The sequence below is a fragment of the Platalea leucorodia genome, assembly GCF_965183815.1.
Source record: "Platalea leucorodia genome assembly, chromosome: 4".
NCBI lineage: Eukaryota > Metazoa > Chordata > Aves > Pelecaniformes > Threskiornithidae > Platalea > Platalea leucorodia.
The window spans coordinates 44409141-44434068 of record NC_138826.1 but is presented as its reverse complement, the minus strand read 5'-3'; the positions used below and the strand labels follow the sequence as shown (position 1 = coordinate 44434068).

At 46.6% G+C, this 24928-nt stretch overlaps 1 protein-coding gene across 1 annotated transcript in view; it reads right to left on the bottom strand.

Annotated features, from left to right (window-relative positions):
* LOC309588998 (alpha-2-macroglobulin-like) overlaps positions 1-24030 on the bottom strand; it is a gene marked incomplete at both ends in the record, with an annotated part of 33230 nt that extends 9200 nt beyond the window's left edge. Inside the window, 22 exons of the mRNA XM_082308833.1 lie at positions 268-319; positions 2291-2412; positions 3058-3184; positions 3453-3681; positions 4032-4140; positions 5898-6039; positions 6664-6834; positions 7504-7653; positions 9535-9677; positions 10180-10243; positions 10586-10813; positions 12225-12383; positions 12894-13003; positions 13244-13358; positions 16539-16662; positions 17516-17600; positions 18852-19020; positions 19385-19405; positions 19936-19988; positions 20872-21031; positions 22068-22251; positions 23942-24030. Coding sequence (XP_082164959.1) covers positions 268-319; positions 2291-2412; positions 3058-3184; positions 3453-3681; positions 4032-4140; positions 5898-6039; positions 6664-6834; positions 7504-7653; positions 9535-9677; positions 10180-10243; positions 10586-10813; positions 12225-12383; positions 12894-13003; positions 13244-13358; positions 16539-16662; positions 17516-17600; positions 18852-19020; positions 19385-19405; positions 19936-19988; positions 20872-21031; positions 22068-22251; positions 23942-24030 — 2806 coding nt within the window. The remainder of the gene's footprint in view (positions 1-267; positions 320-2290; positions 2413-3057; positions 3185-3452; positions 3682-4031; positions 4141-5897; positions 6040-6663; positions 6835-7503; positions 7654-9534; positions 9678-10179; positions 10244-10585; positions 10814-12224; positions 12384-12893; positions 13004-13243; positions 13359-16538; positions 16663-17515; positions 17601-18851; positions 19021-19384; positions 19406-19935; positions 19989-20871; positions 21032-22067; positions 22252-23941) is intronic.
* Positions 24031-24928: the final 898 nt, after the last annotated feature.

Here is a 24928-nt window from a genome sequence, read left to right as displayed (position 1 = left end):
GCCAGCACACAAGAGAACAGGGTTGCAAACAGTCATGCTAAATCTGTCCTAGCTCATACTCTGATGCTTAGGCAGGATGGTCCATTCTCTAGGGCTTTCTTCTGTCCTACGTCTCAGGCTCCCAACTGCTGGGGCATGTTTTGATTGCCTAAAAATATCAGCCTATCTGGAATATGATAGAGGCAGCACTATCTTCCTCCTCCAGGCACATCCCACCCATCAAACCACACAGGAACAAATGGAGAGGGTGAGGAGAGAGGGCTTTACCTTTTACACAGAGCACAGAGTTCTGGGCTGTTTCCTTCTCAACTCCTTCAGGCTTGGGTGGGATTGAAGGAAAACAAGAGAGGTGAGAAGTTAGTGAGACAGGAAGGGCCAACCGTGTCCTGGGGTGCATCAAGCACTGTATTGCCAGCCGGTTGAGGGACGTGATTGTCCCGCTCTACTCTGCACTGGTGCGGCCTCATCTTGAGTACTCTGTGCAGTGTTGGGCGCCACAGTACAAAAAGGACATGAAGCTACTAGAGAGTGTCCAGAGGAGAGCCACAAAGATGGTGAAGGGTTTAGAGGGGAAGCCGTATGAGGAGCAGCTGAAGTCACTTGGTCTGTTCAGCCTACAGAAAAGGAGACTGAGGGGAGACCTCATCGTGGTCTACAGCTTCCTCACAAGGGAAGGAGGAGGGGCAGGTGCTGATCTCTTCTCCCTGATGACCAGTGATAGGACCCGAGGGAACGGCAGGAAGATATGCCAGCAGAGGTTTAGGTTGGACTTTAGGAAAAGGTTATTCACCCAAAGGGTGGTGGAGCACTGGAACAAGCTCCCCTGGGAGGTAGTCATAGCACCAAGCCTGACAATATTCAAGAAGCATTTGGGCAGACATATGATGTGAACTTTGGGGTTGTCCTATGCAGGGACAGGAGTTGGACTCGATGATCCAAGGAGGGTCCCTTCCAACTCAGGACATTCTATGATTTTATGATACAGACAGACAGAGGAGTCCTCAACAAGGACAGAGGGATATGTGAAAAGTGAATGAATTGGAGAAGGAGAGACAGTCACAAACACTCCCTGAAATACAGAACTCTGAAATAATAATTTAAGCAAGTAAAAGAAACATGACCCTAAGTGATTGTTGTTGTATGTGGAGGGAGGACAGGAAAAGGAAAGCGACACACTGCAGGACTATCACATGGATGTTGCGTAGTATCACAACTATTATACACAGAGAGAGACACTTCACATCCTTGTAACAAGAGGACTGCAGCATTACAGCAAGTGCTTTTGTTTAGCAAAAGCTCACAGTTGCTCTAGAGGGCTGTCCTGAAGAGATGTCTGCAGTGCTATTTATCATAATGCTGCAGATGCTTTAGGGAAAAAAAATTGTGTCTGTTGATAATAGAAAGGGCAGATATTGTACGCTGTAATATCTGGTGACACTACTGATACCATACGACACAGTAGGCAAACATTAGGGGGTTTTATGATACAGAGAATAGCTAAGAACATAGAATCTACCTGCCAGATTACCACACTCAGTGTAATAAACTAGCATTTTCCTATAAAGGGTATGCAATATTGCTACATAATATTTCCTTCTGTACCACATTGCGTTAGCAAATTTTCTTGCCACAGGAAATGGATAAGCTGTAAAATTTTAACACGTTTTCATAGACTTTTACAATATCTGGAGTTTTGAGGGGACTTCTCTACAGGCATTGAATTCCTGTAGGTCCTTGTGAATCCCCCACCTTCATCCTGGTGCCAGACTATGGTAGCAAACCAGAACTGCATAACACTCAGCTTAAGAGGCAGTTTGCTTGGCCACTCAACTAGCAGAGAGGCAGCATGTGCTGACTGTCAAACTTACTGGGGGTGTCTCAAAAGGAGGAGAGAGGCTGTAAAGAGGATGTATTGAAATAGGAGGTGACAGGTAGGAGATAAAGGGAAGGATGGATTGGAGTAGGAGTCCTGCTACAGTAGGGGACAGGGAAAGTTTAGAGTACTGGGAGACACATTGCACATCATTATTAAGCTGCAGTCTTTATGCAGCCCTGCCAAAGTATAAAGATGATGTAAGACCATCATATTGCTATGCTGCGTAGTGATGTCATAGAATCATAGAATCATAGACCAGCCCAGGTTAGAAGGGACCTCGAAAGATCATCTCGTCCAACCTTTCATGGGAAGGGGAGCCTGGATAAGATTATCTAGCATCCTGTCAAATTGCACCACAGCGTATGCTCTAGCCTGTGGGAAAGCTCAGTCCTCCCCTTCCCACAGCCCACATACCTCCACCAGCAGCTGTCTGATGACCGTGTCCTTCCGCCCTTTCTCAGGGGTCTCCACGATGGCGTTCCCACAGGGCTGCTGGTTCTGCAGGGCCTCAGTGCTCACGGAGAACTCCACTTGCCCTGGAGGAAACAGGGGTCAGCCAGCCCCGCCGGGCAGTGTCAGGTAATGAGAGTCACTGCCACTTCCAGGAGTTTCAACCTACAGGTCCATGGGTGGGGATTTCCCATGACACCTGGGCCCTGCTTCTTTCCCACAAGAACATAGCTATCTATACCAGAATCCATCCTGGAGCAGATGAGCTGCACTGCCATTGAAAGGTGACTCTTTTCCAGAACCTAGGACACCACAGTGGTGGGACTCACCAGCCCCACTGCTGTTCAGTACACTGCTACCCGGCATGCACACCACAGCTGCTACCACAGCATGCAACAACAACAGTGAAAACAAAGTATGAAGATCCCATGGGGCAGTCATCTAATCTCTGGGAGGGATGGAGCTGACAGAGCATCCCTGGTGGCCAGCAATGTCTCTGGCTTCAGAAGTTGTTGTCCAAGGGCAGTAAGGCTTGATGACACTGCATGTGGTGCCAGACAGAGCCTTGGACACTCTGAGTCCACCAGCCTTTGCCTTCCAAATAACCCCAGATGAGACAGACGCTCAGCTGCAGTGCTTCCCAGGAAACTGTGTTGTTCTAACACCCAATACTGAATGGGGAGAACAGCACAGAGAAACCCTCCCTGCAGTTTGCACCCTGAGACCTTTACCTAGAGATTTGGGAGTCACCAGCCAAGCCACAGTTTTCCTCCCGTTCTCGCAGAGACAATGAGATTCGTCCTCCTTTTCCACCGGAGCAGCCAGGAAATGAGCAGACTGAGCCAGAGTCACACTGACCTGCCAGTTGTAGAGAGAGGTGTAATCAAGGAAGGGTTATCATGAGAGACAGGGAGCTAGGAAGCCATAGCAACAGCTATTTCTTCAGTAGCAAAGGAGTAGGGAGCTGGAGTTGTGGGTTCTGCATTTGGAGTATATAGGAGAAATAACAAGAATTTCAGGGGTGAAGAGTCTAGGGCTACTCAGAGATGAGATAAGAAGGCTAGGTGAAGGTAAGAGGTGTACAAGAATGTACACAAGTAGAGAGAAGGATTTAAACCTTCCTTACCCTGATGCAGGCTGTCAGGTAGTTGAAAACGGTGGCCTTCAGCGTGAAGGACTCACCACGCACCACAGAGTAGGGCAGGGTGAGCTCTACAAAGAAGGGCTGGAAGGCTCTGAGGGACACTGTCGGGGACAGGCCAAAGCCCGTGTCTGCCGAAGTGCAGAACGCGTTGGCTTTCCACTCGGTGATGGTGTCAGGGATGGTCACGTCTAGATCAGCATTTCCCTCAGAGCTGGTGAAGCACAGAGAGCAAGGACAGAGGGATGATTTTTTATGGCATTTTGGTGACCACCTGTACCCCCTTCAGCCTACTGAGCAGTGCTGCCTGTGTGAATGATGGGGCACAGTATGTTTGTTACGGTAGGGCCACCTCACATCTTCTTCCAGACCCACAACCACTCCTTTGACAAACCTAACCACAGCTGAAGATAGTTCCATCTCAGAGGATTGCCAAGTGATCTCTGCAAACAATGAAGGACTTTTTGGCATTGAAAAGGCTTGGCAAACATGTGGGGATTCATGTTTTAACCTTATAAAACCAGTTTTATTAAAAAGGAAGGAACTAACCCAAGGTGCGCTCACCTTATAGATACTAAACTCCAAATCCAAGTTTCTGGGAAATACTTTCGGACTGTCTCTGTCAGCTCTTCAGGAGTGCTTAACATGGCATAAAGTCTATTTGCCTCAAAGCCTGAATGTGATCAGATGGAAAAGATATCAACTGCTGATAATTCCAAACAAGCAAGACCTACATCAGCATCATGTTTTGGTCTGAGAAAGCAGCAATCTACGTGACAATCAGAAGCCTTGCTGGCAGCAGGTGTTTGCTGTGGCTGTAGTGAGCACTGGTACCAACAGCAGTGAAGTTTCAGGGTCAGGAATTATTAGCAAGAGCTAGCCTTCCAGTGTTTCCCGCTCGTCTCCAGCAAACCTCTAAGTTTATGGGGCAACACATCACAAGGTTAAAACAAGGATGAGAGCTATTTATGACCTTCTGTGCAAGCAGCCTTTTCCCTTTCAGGCCCAGTATTAACAGGACATCCTTCTCTGTCCTATCAGGCCAGCTAGCAATGGAACATCCCTCTGTTGCAGTGGTTTTTGTAGAGTCATTATGACTCAGAAAACCACCTCCTTGCCAAATCTACAGCCTCCTAAAGAATTAGGCTGGATATAGTCAAACTAAAACATGCAGCTGGAATTTGGGAGAATAAAAATAGAAAAAAATAGACTTTGACTAAAACAAAATTTTCACATGTAAAAATTATTCCCAAGAAAATATTCTGAGTTTGGGATGAAATTTGGTAAAAAATAAGCATTTGTTTGACTTTGGTTTTGAACAGCTGGGAAACAAAGGGGGGGGGGGGGCAGGATGGGACAATTGGTTTGTTTGGCTTTGACAAAAGGAAAGCGAAATCCACCCAAACAGATAAAGAACAAAAGTTCTGAACTAAATTCTAGTTTGGGTCATTTTTACTTTGGCTAAATTAATTTCTACATTTAGATAAAAATCTGTAGCTAGCAAGTGTCCGTACTATCTGTGCAACAGGCACCTCCAAAGTCTGAGAAGGTCTCAGGGCAGGAATGAAAGATGCCATCAGAGCTGTATCACGTAGCTCCTAGCAAGAGTGACAGTGGCTTGCTTGTATTGTCTATCACGGTATTTCAGTCTTCTTACTGCTGCCTATTTCAGTTTAAAATAATTAAAAAGCATCTATCGTGCATCTTAGCAACCTGTGTCAGAAGTTGAAATTGTCTTAAAACTGGATATGTACAAAAGCACGGGTTCTCGTACCAAGGGAAAACTCTCTGAATTAGTTATCCAGCTAGAATAACCTAGATTTTCCAGGTATTTCCCTTAATATCAGACTAAGGATGATGATACGGCCACTTCTGTCTCCCAAACAGCTACAGTGTAAGAGCTGAAATAGCCCCTAGAAATAGGGTGGGTTCATTTCAGACTGGACTTCTGCCACTCACATCTTACCATTCTAAGCCTTCAAAGTCTACCAACTGGTCACTGAAAATTTTCTCATCCACTTCATCTGGTTTTGACCATGCATAAAACCGAGTGAGTCAATGAGGGCAGACTGAAGATGGTATTGGAAAACCCTTAAGTGATATCTAGGAAAAGAAGTCTAGTGCAAAAGCTTAGTTAACAGAGAATTTAGCAGCAGAATAATATCCTCTGCTCTGCGAGAGTCTTTGAAAACTACGTGGTTCTGTTGACTTCTAATGTGGAGTTATCAAAGCTTGTCTGTAGACCTTCACAACCCAGCAAGAGAGATATGCCCCACATTCATGCAGAAGCTGACATCTGTGAACCCACTACATCAGTACTACTTCCAAGGGTTCAATCCACAACCCCAGCTCTTGTTTGAGTATTCACCACAAAATACAGACAGGATCTCTCTTCAGAACAGAGGTAATAACAAGACCCAGTTCCTTTACCACTTGTCCTCATTGCATGCACAGATGCTCCAGGCATGGCTGAACTTGATGCAAGGCGGGCTGCTGGAGGCACGTAAATCTCAGTGCTGCAATACCAAGGTTTCCTCACCTTGGTATTTGTGAAAACCTTTAATCCCATTTCCTATGGGGGAGAGAATCCAACATGTTTTTTTTGTTACTGCATTCTGTTGAAGTTTACACAGCAGACCTGACATTGGTATTTTACTGCCTCAAAAGGAGAAGCTGTTACTGTCTGTGGATTGGACCTTGAGGTGAACCCCCCAACCCTGGGTCTGGGTGCCTGGGTGGCTCAGAGAGGGCAAAGTATAGATCCCCTCTGTCTCTAGGGCACTGGTTCCAGTCCAATTCCAGCTTAGGGGTCAGGATGAGCCAGGGAGTAGATATAGAGTTTTCTCTTTGGAAGGAAATGTCTGTGGCTATGATGCAGCTCAAGGATTTTATTTGGGGTAACTGTAATGGCACAGGATTATTTACCTCCTGTTAGAACTTTATTTCAAGTCAACCTCAAAGCTTTTCCTCTAAGAAGAAAACTTTGAGAATGATCCCTTTTCCACCAAGTCGGGAGAAAAGCTGGCAAGATGGGTGAAGTTTTGACTCTCACTGAACTTGCCTCTGGATAAAAATTAGTGTCAGATCATTCAGATTCACAAACTCTTCCCTTGTTATGTTGCATCATACCACAGAAGGCTTAAGCATTCTCAGTCCTTCTCCCCCTCCACTCCCTAACCATGCAAGAGGGCTATACCTTTAGGATGCTGTAAGCATCCTCTTCGTTCATCTCCACTACTGGAGAATAGGTGATCCCATCCACAACTATCTTCTTCACGGGGATGCAATTCTCCAGGGGCTCCTCCACGGACATGTCTGCACCATAGTAATAGTCATGCAATTCCTTCACTGGCAGCAAGCTATATACCTAGGCAGAAAGAGCCAGGGTGTTTGGCATTTTCAGTGTTCACTGTCACAAAACACAACTGAGGGAGCTGGATGCAAGCACCATAACAGTCACATCACCTGCACACACATTCACATTGCCATGGTCCTCCCATGGCAGGAGCAATGGGAATTTGGGAGTCAAAAAAGAGATCCAAATTTGGAGGTACTGCCTCTTTTGTTATGGACAGCATGTTACTCTGGTTATTATGGCTCATATATATAAAAAAATGACACTGGGCAGACCATCTGCAGTCCTTTGTCCCTACTCAAGGATTGTTGTTTGCTGCTTGTCATGAGGGGAATAAACTCTCTGACACTTCCAGACACTACTCCAAGAAAATTAATCCATGGCTGGAGAGAATAACTGAAAAATCATCATCAAACTCAAAACAGTGTTTGGCTCTGGCCACAAGAACCAGTCACTTTAAAAGAGCTTCCTAATTGCCATCCCTACAGTCACACAAAACCCCTAATAAACAGCTGCTGCCCAATTCTCATCTTTTTTCCCGCTGAAGGAAGATGAGAAACAGCACACAGCAGCTTTCCTGTGTCAGCACTGACAGGAGGGACTGTTCACTGTTTCCACCCCAGCACTGGGCTGCGCTTGCTCTGACCAGGCTCCGAGTTGCTCCACAGACTAAGGACTTACAGAGCTGGGTGACAGGTCAGCTTCTGGCTTCATGAGGAGAACGCTCTTGTCCACAGCACGGACAGCGCAGAGGGAGTTCGGGGAGGCTCTGAACAGCAAGTGAGCATCAGAAGAAGGCAGGCCTTCAGAAGGAGAGAAGCTCAAGTCCACCTGTAGCCACAGGAAAAGCTACGTCACAGATGCTCTACCCTTGCAGGTAGAGTTGAGTGCATTTCCCTTCAGTTGAGTGCATTTCCCTTCAGTTGAGTGCATCAGTTCCAACCTTACAAAGCCCACATACACATGCACAAACACACACACTCCCTCTGTGCTACTGCAGAGCTGGGTTTGCTTCCTGCAGTGCCAGAGGAATCAGCACTAACGGTTCTGGGCAACTTCCAGCATCACAATTGCTCATAAAACTTTTAAGGCAGTTTTGGGCTTTATGGCCACTGTGAATGTGATGAGATAATCCCACGTAGTGGCTAAATCTGTTCGGGCAGCTGGGTGTGGTCTTGAACCAGGTCCAGCGTCTGTACTGTACCCAGATATTGTATGTGGAGAGAAAACAGGCTTGCAAAGACCTTGCTTAGCAGATTCTTTGGTGACACGAGAAGCAGTGATGCCCCGGAGTAATATTGCAATATCTACTGGCTGGTAATGATTCTGAAGAACTAGCCTGTTGGTTGAGGCCTGCCAGATTTATGTGCCTTCCCCAAAACCTAACTCAGAACTCTAACAAGCCCCTACCAACATCTGCCCTGGAAGTTCTTGCCAGCAGAAGTTGCTGTCATCACCATCTCACATGATTTTGTAATAAGATGGCTGACTTGCATAAATCTTCCCTCTCCTCGTCAGTACAAACCCTCCCCCAACACGCAATGATCAAAGCATCCTCAGAGTAAACATGTTGCCTGACGAAAGCGTCATCAGCTGCCAGTCTCCCTCATGTCCCAACCAGACCTCAGCATGCCTTCTGCTGACCCCCCCACACCTCTCCCAGGGTGGACTCCTAATCTTGAGACTGCAAAAACAATATTCTTCAGGAAATGGCAGAACAAGGGCTGTAGCAAGCTTGCTACTAGAAAATCTGTCTAGCATAGAAATAGCCCAAAGTCTGTCCTATCCAGTCTGACAACAGCTTTGAATTCAGGATGCTTTCAGAGAGGAAAGCAGTATCTAAGCATGTAAATCACTTCGCACTTGGCTTGCACCCAGACTTTAATGCAGTGCATAGTATGACCTTTAATATATGAACAAAATTCAGGTGACCAAGCTCCCAGTGACACCAGTCTCAAGAACTCATTTAGCTTGGGTTTTAGCAGGACAAGGGACTGCCTTTATCAGTGTCCTGTCTACTATTGTGAAGTCCTGACAGGAATTTTTGAGGTTGTTCTTTTCTTAGGGCTGCTCATACATCAATCTGCTCTTCTGCATAAGAAATATGTGGGGCTATTAGAGAGCAATGGTCCACATGCTCACAGAAAGAATGCTTTATTTTTCTGAACTCTTTCAGTCTCACCGTTGCTATTGAAGCACCGCTGTGCATTGCTCAGGAGGTTCAGGCAAGGTTTATCTCCATTTACATACAACAGATGAAAATGACAGGATAAGATGTACAGGAGTTGAAAGATCTGACAAGTATTAGCTTCACCCACTGGACTGGGGCCATGTGTGTTTTATTTTTGCTCTGTGATCACACAAGCTGGAATGAGTTTGTAGGAAATGGAGTGAAATACATGGGTTGCAGTATGACATAAGACATGTGGCCTCCCTTTTTCTTACCTAGGACTATCTGTGAAATCAGTGGCTGCGACTACTTGCTAAGAGGGGTCTTATCAGTGTAGTCCCTGCTAGCACCTTTTTTCCAACAGCTGATCTCCTCCAAGCTAGCCCAAACCAGTAAGCAGTGAAGCTAGCTAAAACAATTGATAGGTGGCTTGACCAGTATTAGTAAACCTAAATAAATGATCTTAGCCAGGCTAAATCTAAATAAATGAGCTTGGCCACGCTGCAGTCTGATGGCTGCTCCTGCAAGAAGTGGACACTTACCTTATTGCTGAAACACTTTTCTACATTGAACTTGGTTGAATCAGCTATCACCTCCCTGCTAGGGGCAGTGGTGTAGACAAGCACTTGGGCCACTGGAGCAACATCAGCTTGTATAGGCAGCTGTAGCAAGAAGACCCCATTGGCTAGCAAACAAAACATGAGCAAAAAGTTAAGGTACAGGAAACCTGCTCTTGGAGCAGCCAAAATTCTAGGTTTGACTTCATGCGGAACTTCATCCTAGCCATGATGAAACTCCAGGCCTCCAAGTGGGATGAATTGGTGCTCACAGAGATGCATAAGTCTCACTGTCTGACTGAAAAGGCCTGTTTCAAGTCCTGTTTTCCAGTGCATAATCATGCAGAATTTTGGTTCAGCTTCTAAAAACAGACCATCAGTCCGTGTCCCCTAGGAGCACTGGAGCCCCAGAAATGCAGTGTCAGAAGAAAGACAGCTGGCACAGGGGATTAGAGCAAATCTGTGCAAAGCCTAAATAAAGGTAGAGAAAAGAAAGCTCAAACTTTTCCCATATCTCAGAGGACATGGAGATGTGGGTCCCTGCATTTATATGGAAGCACATAATGTGTGTCTGCCACAGTAGTCTAGCCTCCCAAGACAGCGACAATTTGGCAGAGGAGAGAAACTCACCGCTTTCCTGGTTCAAATCCAGAATGTGGGTGCCCGCTTGCTTAATGATTCCCTTGGCCATCACCTGAATGGAAGGAGAAACCTTGCTGTGGTTGAGGTTATGCATGAGCCAAGCGTTAAAGAGGGGGAACCTGAGAGGAGAGCAACTGAGCGGTATGTCTGCTCCTTGCAACCCTGCTCAGCTGCTCTGTGCCTCCGTGTAGCCGAATCCCAGTGCTCACCCAGGGGGCACTAGGATATCCTTACTATTCTGCTCCTAAGACAGACCCTCCTTTTTGTGGGAAAAGAACATATGAAGGATGATGGGAAAATGTTTAAAGCCTGCTGCTACAAACCACAATTTCCATCTCCAGCCCCGCTACAACTACCAGTTGACAACCTCACTGTATGGCAGGTGCAAGCTTACCAGGTAGTAAAAGACGATTTTCTTCTGTTCTCCTATGGCCTTTGGAGTAAGGATATAGTGCACGCGGACCTCTGTGGAGGAGCCACAGCTAAGTGTCTCAGACTTGGGCTCAATTTTGAGGAAGCTATTACTAGGAGAGTAAAAGCGCTTTAGTTGGAGATGGCCTTCTTCATAACGTGGAAAAACCCAGGAGCGCTCATAGCAGTAGGGCTGTGCTTTATGAATTGCCTGAAAAAGGAGAAAATACACACATAGATCCTCAAACACAGGTGGCTGAACTGGAGCCAAATTCATGGCCTAGTATTAAAGGTTTGGTATTTTTTGTATTTAAACAACAAGGTAGTCTATTAAAAAACCCCATGAGTTTGGAAGATGCAATACAGGGTGGTGGTATCCTTAGCAAATCGTTGGGAATGATCTCACTCCCAGAGAAGCTGGAGTTTGTCTCAAACAAGCTGAATCATATCAGTTGTTTGTTTACTATCAGAATCAGCTCAAGGGCTCTTTACCCTAATATCTTGCCCTCTCTAATATCCTGTTAGCTTAAAGAGAAGAGAACCTGGTTTTCATTTTTCTTCTCATTATTGGTGCTGGAGAAGGGATAGTGCTGTTCAGTTCAGAGATTACTAGTGCCAAGCTCAAGCTAAGGATGCTATGGAAAAGGAGGAAAAGTCTCCACCTGAGAATTCAAAACCTAAATTGATTAGAAGTTTAGGAGCTGAGAGAGTCCGGGTCTTCTTAAAAATGAGAGCAAGTGGAAGATATTTTACATTTAGAAGGGTGCTACTTCAGCATTTCATGTGCCTTATTTCCTTATCTTTCTCACTATTCTTGAGAATTCTTGCCTTTACTTTACCCTGTAAAATTCCAAAAACTTCAAGCACCTAGTTGTAGCTTCTGGATAATTTTTAATGGTTTTAATATGTGACAAGAGAATTGTAGGAAGAAGAGCAAATATAATTCTAGACAATGTGCCCTATTCCAGGGTGAGATATTACAAAATGTGCATATTACACACATATTGCATTTTCCACTAACAAAAGGATGCTCAGCAGCACTTATTTTTCCCAGATAAACAAATTCCACACCAGGGAGAGAATTTCTGTGAATGGTTCATACCCTTTTTCTCTTTATGGCAGGAAAAAAAAAAAAAAAAAAAAGTAAGGAGGACAGCTTAGAAACTCGGAATGTTAAATTAAACCCTGAGAGCTGCAGATTCCCTTAACTGACCACAAAGGATATTTAGATGAGATACTTGGGAAATCATTTAATTGAAAAGACAGCGAAGCACTAGCAGCACCCCACCATGGGAGTCAGACACATCCTTGAAACAGATTTGTCTAGGTAGGGCTGGTGATGCCTTGGAGCAGAATGGGCTATTATGATCTCTTGATGTTCCTTCTAACCCTATATTGCTATTGCCAAGCAGAAATCAAATACTTACTTACAATCTAAGTGCAATTGTGACATGGCAACCTGGTTTGTTGTACGGCTGTTTCCACCACACTGATGTCAAGATTGGCACAAACAACCAGGAACAAGAAGCTAAGTGCTTTTGCGTATATAGTAGAAACTTCAGACGTACTACCCTTCCAGCCCCATGGGTCACTTCATCACCTCCTCTGCCTGCAGGACTCACCCTAATTCCAACAGAATTGAAGTACACCGTGGAAGTGTTCAGGGCAAACCGTGCCTTGCCCTCTTCATTTGTTGTGTAGTTGGTTTCCTGGCCTCCTCCTAAAGAAATCCTCACAGTTTCATTGGCGATTGGAGCACCGGCCCCATCCACTAGTTTCACCTGGAGGAGCAAAACCAGCACATTATAGAAGGAGAGGAATGCCTGTCACCTGAACAGACTGATAGACCACCAAGCTAAGGATGTTGGGCTCATGTCAGGCAAGGAAGCTTCTACTGCACTTTACATGTGCATCATCTATCTCTTTCAGGGAGAGCTGCAAACTTTTTGAATCTTGTTTCTTTGGCCCTTTCTTATCTCCACCTCTGGGTCAGAGGAGTGGACGTGACATGCACTCTCCCCCCTTAGGCCTCCTATTAAACAGGAGACTGGAAAAACAGAATTTTACTTGACTGGAGAAGCAGAATTGCAAGGACAGAGGGGTAAGCAGAATGGGGGCTGTGCTCTCAGCTACTGTTCCCTGGTTTGAGAGCCTGCAGAGGAGAGGAGACCCACAGGGATTAGCAGCACTGAGGTCCAGCATCTTTGCAAAGCAAGACATGTATCTGTCCAGGAGCTTCAGTAGCACGATCACTTGGCACTCATGGCATTCCATTCTCATGGTTTCCCTACCTGCCCAAAGAAGGGGAGTCCAGGTTTGTAATAGGAGTCTGAATGCTCAAAACTGATTTTGCTAATGGTGGTTGTGATCTCAGAGAAGCTTGTTCCAGCCAACTCCACTCCTGTAGGAAGAAGCACAAAGAATTCATTTGCCTCTGCCTGACCAGAATTACTTTTACTCCAGAACAACCCTCCTTTGGCTGGACAAGCAATTTTATTGATGCTCCTGGCCTCCAGGCAGGAAAATTTTAGGATTCCAGAAAAGCAAGAGTCTGCTTTTCTCCCTCATTCCTACTTGGCAGGCCCCTCTGCTGGTCTCTCCTGGGCTTATTACACAGCTCTTTGATCCAGATGATTCATACCTGTCTCCTCCTCTTTAATTTTAGCTTCCACATGAAGCTTATTCTGATATCCACTTCTCTTGAGCTGGAATAACTTGGTCTTTACCATTTCAGAAATGCAGCCATAGTTGTCTGTCTGTTGGAGGAAAACAAACAAGACCATTGTAGTCTCATTTATATAATGTTTATCCAACTTAATGAATCCATCACTGTGCGTTGTTCTGAACTGGAAGAGAAGCCCATAACCTCACTGATCATTCCTTCTGTTGTTTTTATCAAAACTGGAAAAGCACGTAAATAACTTGGCAAGGAGTATTTTGAAGTGCTTGCAGCAACATCAGAGCAACGAGTTTGCAACCGAGAAGATTTTTGTGTATGTATGTGTGAAGTTTGAAATTCCAAACACTTGATACAGAAGCACAGGGAATTATTCAAGTGTATGCCACACAGGAATTGTTTGCCAGGCATCAGGTACATTAGAATATACCTGCTGACTTAAAACGCACAAGCCGTATGAGTGACACATAAACCAAAGCCTGTGTATGTGTAGAAAGAAGATGACATCTGGAAAAGTATTTCCAAAGCTTGCCACCTCTCTTCAGCATCTTCATGTACAAGGCAGGTCTCCACAGACAAGGGAAGAGATGCCTGGAACAGAGGACAGCACTGCAGTGTTCATATTTTCTTTTAGCATGGGTAACAGCAGTGCCAGAGGCAGTTGCGGGGATCATACTGTAGCAGACCCCAAGGACCATAAGCATGTCTTCTGCTTGCTTTCTTGTCCTGGCATAGTTCTACAATTGCTATTACCCCAGCTTCTGTCAATTAAGCTAGCACTGTTGCACCTGCCCTGTCCATGTAGACTTGCCAGTCTGAAGAGTGAAAAAATTGATTTTTTTTTTCTGTCTGTCTTAACCACTGCTGCTAAATCCATATTCCTTTCATAGAATCATAGAATGCTTTGGGATGGAAGGGACCTTTAAAGGTCATCTAGTCCATCCCCCCTGCAATTGGGAGGGACATCTACAACTCGATCAGGTTGCTCAGAGCCCCATCCAGCCTGACCTTGAATGTTTCCAAGGATGGGGCATCTACCACCTCTCTGGGCAACCTGTTCCAGTGTTTCACTACCCTCATTGTAAAAAATGTCTTCCTTATATCTAGTCTGAATCTACCCTCTTTTAGTTTAAAACCATTACCCCTTGTCCTATCACTACCAGCCCTGCTAAAAAGTCTGTCCCCATCTTTCTTCTAGGCCCCCTTTAAGTATTGAAAGGCTGCAATAAGGTCTCCCCGCAGCCTTCTCTTCTGCAGGCTGAACAACCCCAGCTCTCTCAGTGTTTCCTCATAGCAGAGGTGCTCCATCCCTCTGATCATTTTTGTGGCCCTCCTCTGGACCCGCTCCAACAGGTCCATGTCCTTCCTGTGCTGAGGACCCCAGAGCTGGACACAGTACTCCAGGTGGGGTCTCACCAGAGCACAGTAGAGGGGCAGAATCACCTCCCTCCACCTGCTGACCACACTCGATGCAGCCCAGGATATGGTTGGCTTTCTGGGCTGCGAGAGCACATTGCCAGCTCATGTCCAGCTTTTCATCTACCAGTACCCCCAAGTCCTTTTCCTCAGGGCTGCACTCAATCCATTCATCCCCCAGCCTGTACTGATACCAGGGATTGCCCTGACCCAGGTGCAGGACCTTGCACTTGGCCTTGTTGAACCTCCTGAGGTTCACACAGGCCCACTTCTCAAGCTTGTCCAGGTCCCTCTGGATGGCATCCCATCCCTCGGGCGTGTCGACTGCACCACTCAGCTTGGTGTCAGCTGCAAACTTGCGGAGGCTGCACTCGATCCCGCTGTCTATGTCATTGATGAAGACATTGAACAGCACTGGCCCCAGTACGGACCCGTGAGGGACACCACTCGTCACTGATCTCCATCTGGACATCGAGCCATTGACCCGTGTCGCTCTGGATGTGACCATCCAGCCAGTTTGCTATCCACCAAACAGTCCGCCCATCAAATCCATATCCTTCCAATTTAGAGAGAAGGATATTGTGGGGAGACCGTGTCAAAGGCCTTGACAGAAGTCCAGATAAATGGCATCCATAGCTCTTCCCTCGTCCAGTGATGCAGTCACTCCATCATAGAAGGCCACTGGGTTGGTCAGGCAGGACTTGCCCTTGGTGAAGCCATGCTGGCTGTCTCAAATCACCTCCCTGTCCTCCATGTGCCTTAGCATAGCTTCTAGGAGGATCTGCTCAATGATCTTCCGAGGCACAGAGGTGAGGCTGGCACGTTGGTAGTTCCCAGGGTCCTCCTTTTTACCCTTTTTAAAAATGGGTGCAATATTTCCCTTTTTCCAGTCCCCAGGGACTTCACCTGACTGCCATGACTTTTAGAATATCATGGCGAGTGGCTTGGCAACTACATCAGCCAATTCCCTCAGGACTCTGGGATGCATTTCATCAGGACCCATAGACTCATAGGTCAGGTTCCTCAGGTGGTTGTGAACCTGATCTTCTCTTACAGTGGGAGGACCTTTGCCCCCCTGATCCTCATCAAATGGCCCACTGACTCCGGAGGCGTGAGGAGAGAGGTTGCCAGTGAAGACTGAGGCAAAGTTGTTGTTGAATACCTCAGCCTTCTCCTCGTCTGTTGTTACTAGCTCGCCACTTCTGCTCATCAGAGGGGGTACGCTTTCTTTAACCTTCCTTTTCTGGTTGACGTGCCACTAGAAGCCCTTCTTATTCTTCTTTGCATCCCTTGCTAGGTTCAGCTCCAGCCGAGCCTTGGCCTTCCTGATCCCATCCTTACACAACCAGGCAGTGTCCCTGTACTCTTCAAGAACAGTCCCTGTACTTTCCTTCTTGCTTAAACTGCATAATCCCTCCTGTGGTTTCTGCTCCTTTCCTGCTTCTAACACCAACTTCTGATCCCACACACAGTCTCTACTATAAGCCAACTCCAACTCTGCTCTCATCGTTCATGCCTTTTCTGTCTCACTTCTCTCTTATACTCTCTACACTCCATCTGACCTTTTTTTTGTTTCTTTAATCTCTTCCTCCTCCATCAGCTTCTTGCGTTTACACACATCTTTCTTAGTGCACAGACCTTCCCCCTTATTTTCACCTTTCACATTTCATCTTGCACTTAATCTTCTCTCCTTCTTCAGGCTTCCTTAAAATACGTGGAGTCTCTCCCCTCTTCACACACATGCTTGTACATACTCCATCAGAGCAAGCCTGTGCCTACAAGGCACGCTCAATAAATCACACTTTCTCTTATCACTCTACCCACAAGAGTAATCAGGACTCACCTGTCCAGAGAACTCGTCACACACTGCCTTAGCCTCTTCACCATAGCAGGCGGTGGATACATGTTCAAACTTCCGGCAGACACGGAAGCTCACGAGGCCAGGAACCGGCTTCCCAAATGTGTATCTACCAGCAGGGAGGATTGAAAGAAAAACAGAGCCATTAGGAATGTAAGAGGGATGGAGAAAAATGACTAGCTCACCCCCAGTGGAGCCAGGACTCTTCCCTAGAGCTGCCTCCAGGATACAGCAGGGTCATCACAGGAAATAAAAAGCAGAAAGAAATTTGGTAATATTTTAGGATGAAGCCTGGCAACGGGGGGCAGGAGCACTGAATCTTATAGTCCTGATTGCATCCCTGGGAATAACACACAAGTCTGCAGAAATCATTTACCCTAATGCTGATTTAGTTGAGAGTACCCCTCCCCTTGGAGAACACGTTGCACGTATCTACCCCACCACCCAATTCTGATGGAACTGGTTTGTCTATGCATGTGCTCTGGGTCTTTTGGCTTGTTCTTCAGCCCAAGTTGTGGCTCTCCCTGCAGGATGCATGGAACATGCCATGCAGAATCGAATGAGGTGGCCCAAAGGAAAGAGGACAGCTGCATGACTTACAGTTTCCTCTCAGCAATGACAAGCAGAAGCCACAGTTAAAACATCATTCCCAGGTAAACTAAACTGAAGACCTCTTTCCTAGCACTGCAGCTGGTCTTAAATCCTCTATGACTCAAAAAATATGTAAAAAAACCCCTCCCCAAAACCAGAAGAACAATACGTTCATTAACATGAACATACAAAGTGCCCGAAGCAATAATTGTTGCCTTTTGTCTAATGGTAGATGTAGTCTGTTTGGTCCTGGGACCCCAAAAGGATTGAGAAATGTAATGAAGTATCATATCTCAGTCTCCCAACTGGACTTTCAGCAGCAGCTGAAGAAAAACCTGAAACCAAGAAGGACTTGAAAGAATGACACTTACAGTCCACAAACTGTCACCTTCAGCTTCTCATCAAGAATGGTGATCACCTTAGGCATTTTCACTGTTACTTCGAATTTTGGCAGCACTGCAGCAGAACCAAAGGAAAACAGTCTATGTGGTGGGGAGCAACATAAGAATGAGACATGAAGGCTGCTCAAAGGCTATTCTTACAAATGTCCTTTTGCATCTATATGGTCAGATTTTAGAGGCTTCTGTCACCTGTGCATCTCACTGAAGTCAGTGAAAACCACAGGCACTCAGCCAACCATTGTGCCAGTTAAGAAGACAGGATTACTACACCAACTATTAAAATACAGCAGCTTCTTAGGTAACACATGGGTTATCAGTCCCACAGCAGTAGATTACAGTAAAATAGAGAGCTAAGTCAATAGAGGTCTCCCACAAACATACAGAGCTGGGACTGCAGCCTGGTCTCTGCATTTCCAAAGCATCTAGGTCTTTCCAGTTTGCAAAAGAGGAAGACCCCATAGCTTCCCTGATGACTTAGCACAGGGTGGCATCACATCCAAACCCAGCTGCAGGAGGGGAAGTGGACAGTGACCGTCTGGGCAGAACTAGGAGGGATTCAGGGCACAGGAACAGTCTTGCAATTGAAAGAGGTCAAAGGACTTCCAGACTCATCTTCCAGAACTCATCTCTGCTGCATGAGCCAGACCATGTCAGACCATGTAACAAGGACTGCAGCTGGCTTGCTGGGGTGGGAAGCTATGTTGGTTGTGACCATGCATGGGTGTGTATTGGGATACCATTTTCTAGCCAAGCAGATGGAACTGGCATAGGGGTGAGAGTACCAGAGGGAGGTTAAGGCACTAAGGTGTACTGCAAGCTATGGGCTTAGCTTGTGGGGGAGGACAGGCAAGATCTGAATTTACAGACAGCCCCAGCCTACACCAAAAGGTCAGGACTTTGGGCCTCAGGCAGGGGAGGCCCAGACTCATAGCATGACTCTTGACAGGTGTGTAGCCAGCTGGAGATGAGGCTGCAGCCTTAAATCTCCTCTGAAAGGAGATGAGACTTGTAGTTGCCAGCACAGACTGATCCAAGCACACTTGCTGCTCCTGATGGGAGCCTTGCTGAGGTGGGCAGCCAGAAAGGCTGCACTGCATGGCCTGGGGCTTAGGGAGGAGTGGAGACAGGTCGCTCAAGCCCTTCAGTCTTCACTCCTGAGAAAGGGATGATGCTTGGGAGGGAGAGGACACAGAGACATTTTTGCAGCCATGCTGGACCTCCTAGTCAGATCTAGCACCCGGTTCAATTAAGCTTTCACGTCCCACGGGACTAGCTGTTAGGAACTTGAAACTGCAGCGACAGTTACCATACTCCTCCACAGAGAAAGGATGCTGAATTGTCTTGCCAGAGGCCTTCTGTGCCACCACTGTGTAGGTCCCTTGCATAGGTTCAGAGGTGAGGTTGAAGAACAGCTGGATTAACCCCCCCTTTAACTCTGCCTTTGTCCACTGGTACAGACGGTTTTTCTTTGGGTCCTACAGATAATGAGACCACAGGGAGATTGTGAGAACAGTGGGAGTCTGCAAAGAGAACTAAAAAGCACTGGGAAAAGCAGTGAGGGGAGGCCCAGCCCCAGTGTTTCAGGAGGCTGCAAGGTAGGAGGGAGGGGCACTAGCAGAGTTGTGTGGGGAGCCCAGGGCTGCACAATAGAAGGAGTTGTAACCTGGGCCCAGAGTACATGGTTTCCACCATATGAGTTAAAGCTTTGTATATTCAAATCAATGTTACGGAGCTGCTTAACAAATAAAATAGACAAGAATCATCTTGAGGCAACAGGTAGTTATGCTGCCCAGGTTGAGGTGTGATAGGTGTGAACATGAATTGAATGTTTGTACATACCTCGATATAGACCAGTGGAAACTAGAAAGAGAAGAAAGGAAACAGCATATTTAGAATGCGCATTTAGACAGAGTGCAAGTAACATGGTCAAATGACCAGGGCTATGACGACATTTCAAGGGAACAAGCCAATCACCCAATGGGACAAGGAAGAAAGTTCCTGGTATGGAGCAACAGAGCATTTTGAGATACATCTAGAGGCGGGGGCAATCCTTTGTCTCAGGCAGAAAGTCAGCTGAAATGACTACCTTTCTATGATCTGCAATACTAATAAGAGCAGGTGTACACTGTAATAATGCAGATTTGCTCACTGCTGAGGTGTTTATACCAGCACCGTTCATTTGCAGTTTGTCAAACCTTTCCAAGAATGCAGAAAGCAGCCTTATGCAGAAATTTGAAGAACAGATCCTGTTAACAAGATCTGAGGTAACGCCGGAATTGCACAACTATCTCAGTGTACTGAGAGCTCTCCCCAAAAGACACTTCTTTCCTCCCTTTCCCCATATAGATGACTTAAGGCCAAATAACTAGTGAAAAGTAAGTATCACTTACCACCTCATTCAAGGGACGGAAGTCTTTATCCAGAGAAACGATTCTGAACAGGACTGATGGAGAAAGGCAGAGAGTGAGGTTCCACAGTGCAGCCGCCAACCAGAAAACATCAGTTGCAAAAATAAATGGTACAACAGAGAACAGAGCTGTTCTCTTCTAAAGAAATTCCATTCACTAGAAAGCTGTCATGCTAGAAGGTTACCCATGTAACAAATTACATGAATAAGAGGATGTTAAGAGGAAATCCACAGCAGTGTGAACATCTTACTGAACATGGGCATCAGAATCTCATTAATTGGGACCAAAGTTAAATTTAAGTTGCCTTTGTCTACTTTGCAAGAATACATTTTTACATTGGAATTCACATAGGTCTTCTAATTTTGTTATAACTAGACTGACGTCTTAGGAAGGATGAATGCAAGCAAATTACTTCAGCACTTGGCTGCAAGTTTGTGTTGGCTCTGGATGGACAGAGAATTCAGTGTCTGTTTTAGGACATAAGTTCCTGTCCAGGCCAAATTTAGGAAATCAATGGCCCAGAAGAAATAAATGGCTTATGTAGTTCTCTCTTTCTTCATTGAGCAAAATCAGCTGCCACTTTGAAAGCTATTTCATGACTTTTAGTCTGAATTTTGGCCCTGTTCTCTATAGGACAAATATCCAGTCTTTCTCTGATTTTAATGCGGACCCTAAATGCATGGACCACAACAACAGAGCCCTCAGTGACAGAGGGAGTGTGTACAGGTGCCCCAGATACGTGCATGTATCTTAAGGTTCCCCAAATTGTTCCCATATGGAGCATTAAAAACATAAGCCTCAGCCCTGAGATTGCTGTTCTGACCCCCACTGAAAGCAGTCGACAACTGGCTAGCACAGTCCAACAGTTTTAGTACATATTTTTGCTCCAAATGCAAATCTCCACCCCTTCCCCAGTACCTGTCTGTCCAGGCTTGTAGATGGGTTTGTCTGTCTGGACGAAGACCAGGCTCTCCGAATTCTTGACCAGCACCGACTTGCGGCTCCTGAAATGCAGTGTCTCCCCCTTCACTGTCACAGTGATAAATGTGACTGGCGACTGGCTATTTGATTTTGGAAGCTGGAGAGTAAGAAGGCAAGTATGTCACCTTTAAAGGCTTCCTGAACTGAACTGGCCTTCATGAAATAAGAGATCTAATAGAATCCTGATGGACCCAACACAGAGATGAGGGCAACTATAACCAGGAACAAGACACTGATCTTTACTTTTCCCATGTTCCTACTCGTTCCTACTGCTGCGCAGTGATTGTGCAAGTATTGTGCAGCAAAGGGACTCTCCCAGCTCTACCACCCAATGTTAAGAAATTCTTACTGCCCTGACCAAAACCTTTCTGTGGAATAATCTCCCTTCTCTTTCAGATAATGTCCCTAGTTCTTGCAGAACATTTCCCTTTCCAAACCAGACATGCCAAATCTCTATACGTCTCTCTCCAAATGAAAAAATTCCGTCTTCAGCCTATATCTGACAAACCCAGACACAGATGCCAACATGTCCAGTATCCTGAAGGCCAGTTCTTCAGCCTTCAGGCCAAAGACGTAATCTGTGCTCTAAGCCAGATGACCAACCTTCCTAGTTGCCTACGACTTGTTATAGTCCTTGGGCCTATCAATTACATTAAGCTATGAATTTCCTGCTTCATTCTCTTTTTCAGACAGAGGCAATCACAGCTCTATGTTCCCACATTAATTCAGTGTACTATATCCACAAGGCAAAAAGTATCTGAGGTCTAAAAGCTCTACCCCAATTTGAAGGCACTCATGTGACAATCTGTGGCTGTTGAAGGATGATGTGGAGAGCCATTCAAAGAAGCTGTTCACCAAAGAGCCATCAGGAGCATCAATACTAAAACCTCTTTTTTCTCCTGGCCTCTCCTCCTCCTGTCCTAGAGAGGGGCTGGCTTTCCAGGATTCAGCATTTCTCATTCAGCTAGCATGCTAAGGAGATCTCAGCAGTGAGAGGGTGTTGAGGATGGACATGAACATACCTTTGGCCAAGAGGGAAGTGAATACCTACACAGTGTTACTCTGTTCATTACTACTCAGTGCCCTTAGAGTTTATCCCTGTTGGGATCAGCCCACAAGGATGAGATACTCACAGAGAAAGGGATGCAGGTGAACACGTCCTTTTCTGACACCACATCATCAATCAAGCTCCTGTTTTCCCCTTGATACTCGAGTGTGGCACTCAGCGTCACAGATTCATTCAGGTGGGTCAGCTGAACGCAGACCTTCTCAGGAGAATCGGTGTGTATGAGAAAGGGGAGTAGCACCATATACTGCCTAGGAACAGGGAAGAAGGACAGGTCAGAGGAGGAGGAACAGGTAACAGGAGCAAATAAACCAATCTGATGACTAGAGCCCTCACTGTACAGAGAGAAAGATGTGTTTTCTAGGAGTGTAACAAGATTTTCAGCATGTCTGTAACAGCAGGGGAAAGCAGAGAGGCCGGTCTCAAAAGTAAAATACCACAGGAAATCCTCAATCCAAACGTCTGGAAGGGATACGTTTTTCCAAGTTCTGGCACAACAGCAGCACTTCCTCCTGGGACCCCGAATAATGCCAGTGGGGAAAAATCGATTGTCACCTTTGCTAGACACTGTTAGGATTCAGGAGCCACACAAGTCCTGGTACCTAATGAATAAACGCCATTGACTACCCGCTGCAAACCGTCTGTAGCACTACTCTCATTCCTCGCAGAGACCCAAAACTGCCACAGCGTGGTGCCAGATCTTAAGCAAAAAAACACTGGAGCAAATTTAAGTTTTTCAGGGAAGCAAGGCCCTCTGGCTCAGCCTGAGCAGGGGTTCCCTGCCCGGCCCTACGCAGCCTCCCTCCCAGTGGAGCAACATGCCGGTGGTGTCCCGGTGCCCAGCACTGCATCTGGGAATCAAACCTGATCTGCCTAATAGCAACAGTGCTCCCTTTTGGGTGGGCAAGGACTGGCCTCTGACCAGGCATTCCCAGAACAGCGAGCAGCTGGGAAAAGAGCCCTCGAAACCTCAGCAGTAAGGTAGGGCATTGCCTTTAGTGGCAGGGGAGGCTCTGACACATTTATGTCCATCAGCTGGTCTGCAAGGAGAAAGCCCTGGCCCCTCAGATCTCAACCCTGCTGTCTGCCTACCCCGCATTTGATGAAAGCACTGCAGCACAGCCTTGCTTTGCTGAGGAGGAAAAGACATTGCCAAAAAGCCAAAGACGAAAGTCTCGGGGGTGTCAGGACCCCTCATGTGCTGCTCCTGCCATACACATACACACACGCACACAACACACACTCCCTTCACATACAAACAGGGCAAAAGGGGGTGAAGAAGGGATGCAGCATAACAGACCTCACAGACCTTAACAGTCACAGCCTTACAGTGCCACATAAGCCTGGACAAGAAGGGAATTTTCATTCCATTGGCTGAGCTGAAAAATGTGAATTAAAAAATAATGCCGTTTCTGGTCATGCCACATCTGTTATTTGTTCGTGTTTTCCTCGTTATCAGTCAAAAAACCACTCCAATCTCCTGGGCATTTCAACCTGGGAGTAGGGTAGTCAACCCAGAATGAAACCTTTCGTTGTCTTTTCAAAAGGTCTCTCTCTTAAGAAAAACTGAGTGTGTAAACAGTTATAAAAAGTTCCCTTTAAAAGGCAAATTGGGAAAGAACCAATTTTGTGCAGAAAATTTTGTTGAAATGCTGTCAATTCTCTGAAGCAGCAAAAGGTATTCTCATAGGCCTTTCCATCTTTTTTTTTTTTTCTTTTTTTCTCCCCCCCGCCTTAAGTTTTACTGACATCTCAGTTTCACAGACTGTTTTGGGTCCCCCTGAAGCACTAGAGTTGCTATTTGTGGAAGACACTTCACCCAGCCCTGGTGTCTTTATTCCTGTGTAAAAGAAAGTAGGCAGGAGATAAGAGACAAAGCAACAGACACAGGAAGGCAACCCAGGTCTCCCACCTGCCCAGAGACCCCCCTGCGCAGCTTACGGCTCTGTGGCGGGTGAGGTGTCTCCAGGAAGGAAGAAGAGGAGAAGGAGGAAGATGTTTGGTTTGATGAGCAGCCCGTCCTTCCCCATGGTGCAGAGCAGGACGTGATGAGTCAAGCAGCCAGCCAGCCTGGTCCGGTGCTGCTTGTACTGCCCCTCCGCTCTCCCAGTCAACCCTTTATACTCTCCTCTGCAAACAGCCCAGGGGCTGGAGGAGATAAGGGCTGGGGGCCAGGGCCCACCCAGAAACGGGGAGAGGCGGTAAGGAGGAGCTGGAACCAGCAGCTCTGAGTCCGGGCAGGAGGCCAGGGGCTGGCAGGGAGAGGGAGGGGAGGGTGCCCAGCAGGCCAGAGCTGTCTCTCTTTTGGGGCAGGGCAGCAGGCGACGGAGGAAAGGTGGTAGCTAAAGAAAAGAAGGGCTAACAGCAGAGGAGAAGGCGGCGGCCTTCATTTCTGGCAGGGCTCCCTGTATGGACCTGGCCACGGCACTGGTCACGGAGGCTGCTGGAGGAGCAGAAGCCGTTTGATTTCCTTCAAACCTGGAGCAGAGGATTGAGCTAGGGTTTAGGAAACAAGCGTGGGTGTACCTAACCCCCACTTACGGGCAGCATCTGCAAACGCTGAAAACCTTCCCCCTCCACCCACCCTGCTCTCTTGTGCTCTCCATTCCTGGTCCCACCAGGGCTAATGCCAGGAAAAGGGACCAGAGAGTGCCTGGACAATCAAGCCATCTAAGATAATCTGACCTTCACCCTGACAGAAACAGGGACAGTGACATGAGGGGAAGCTGCCAAAAGTTCAACCCATTAACAGCATGTAACACATTAACCAGTTTCCCCGAGCAGCAGCTGCCCTCACACAGCAGAACAGACGTGGCCTGGGTCTTGTTTGCCTGTGCCGGTTCTTGTTCCAGGTCAAGTTATTGGCACATCTAGATCAAATTATTGCTGTTCAATGGAGTCCTTCTTGGTTTCATTATGTGAAAATCC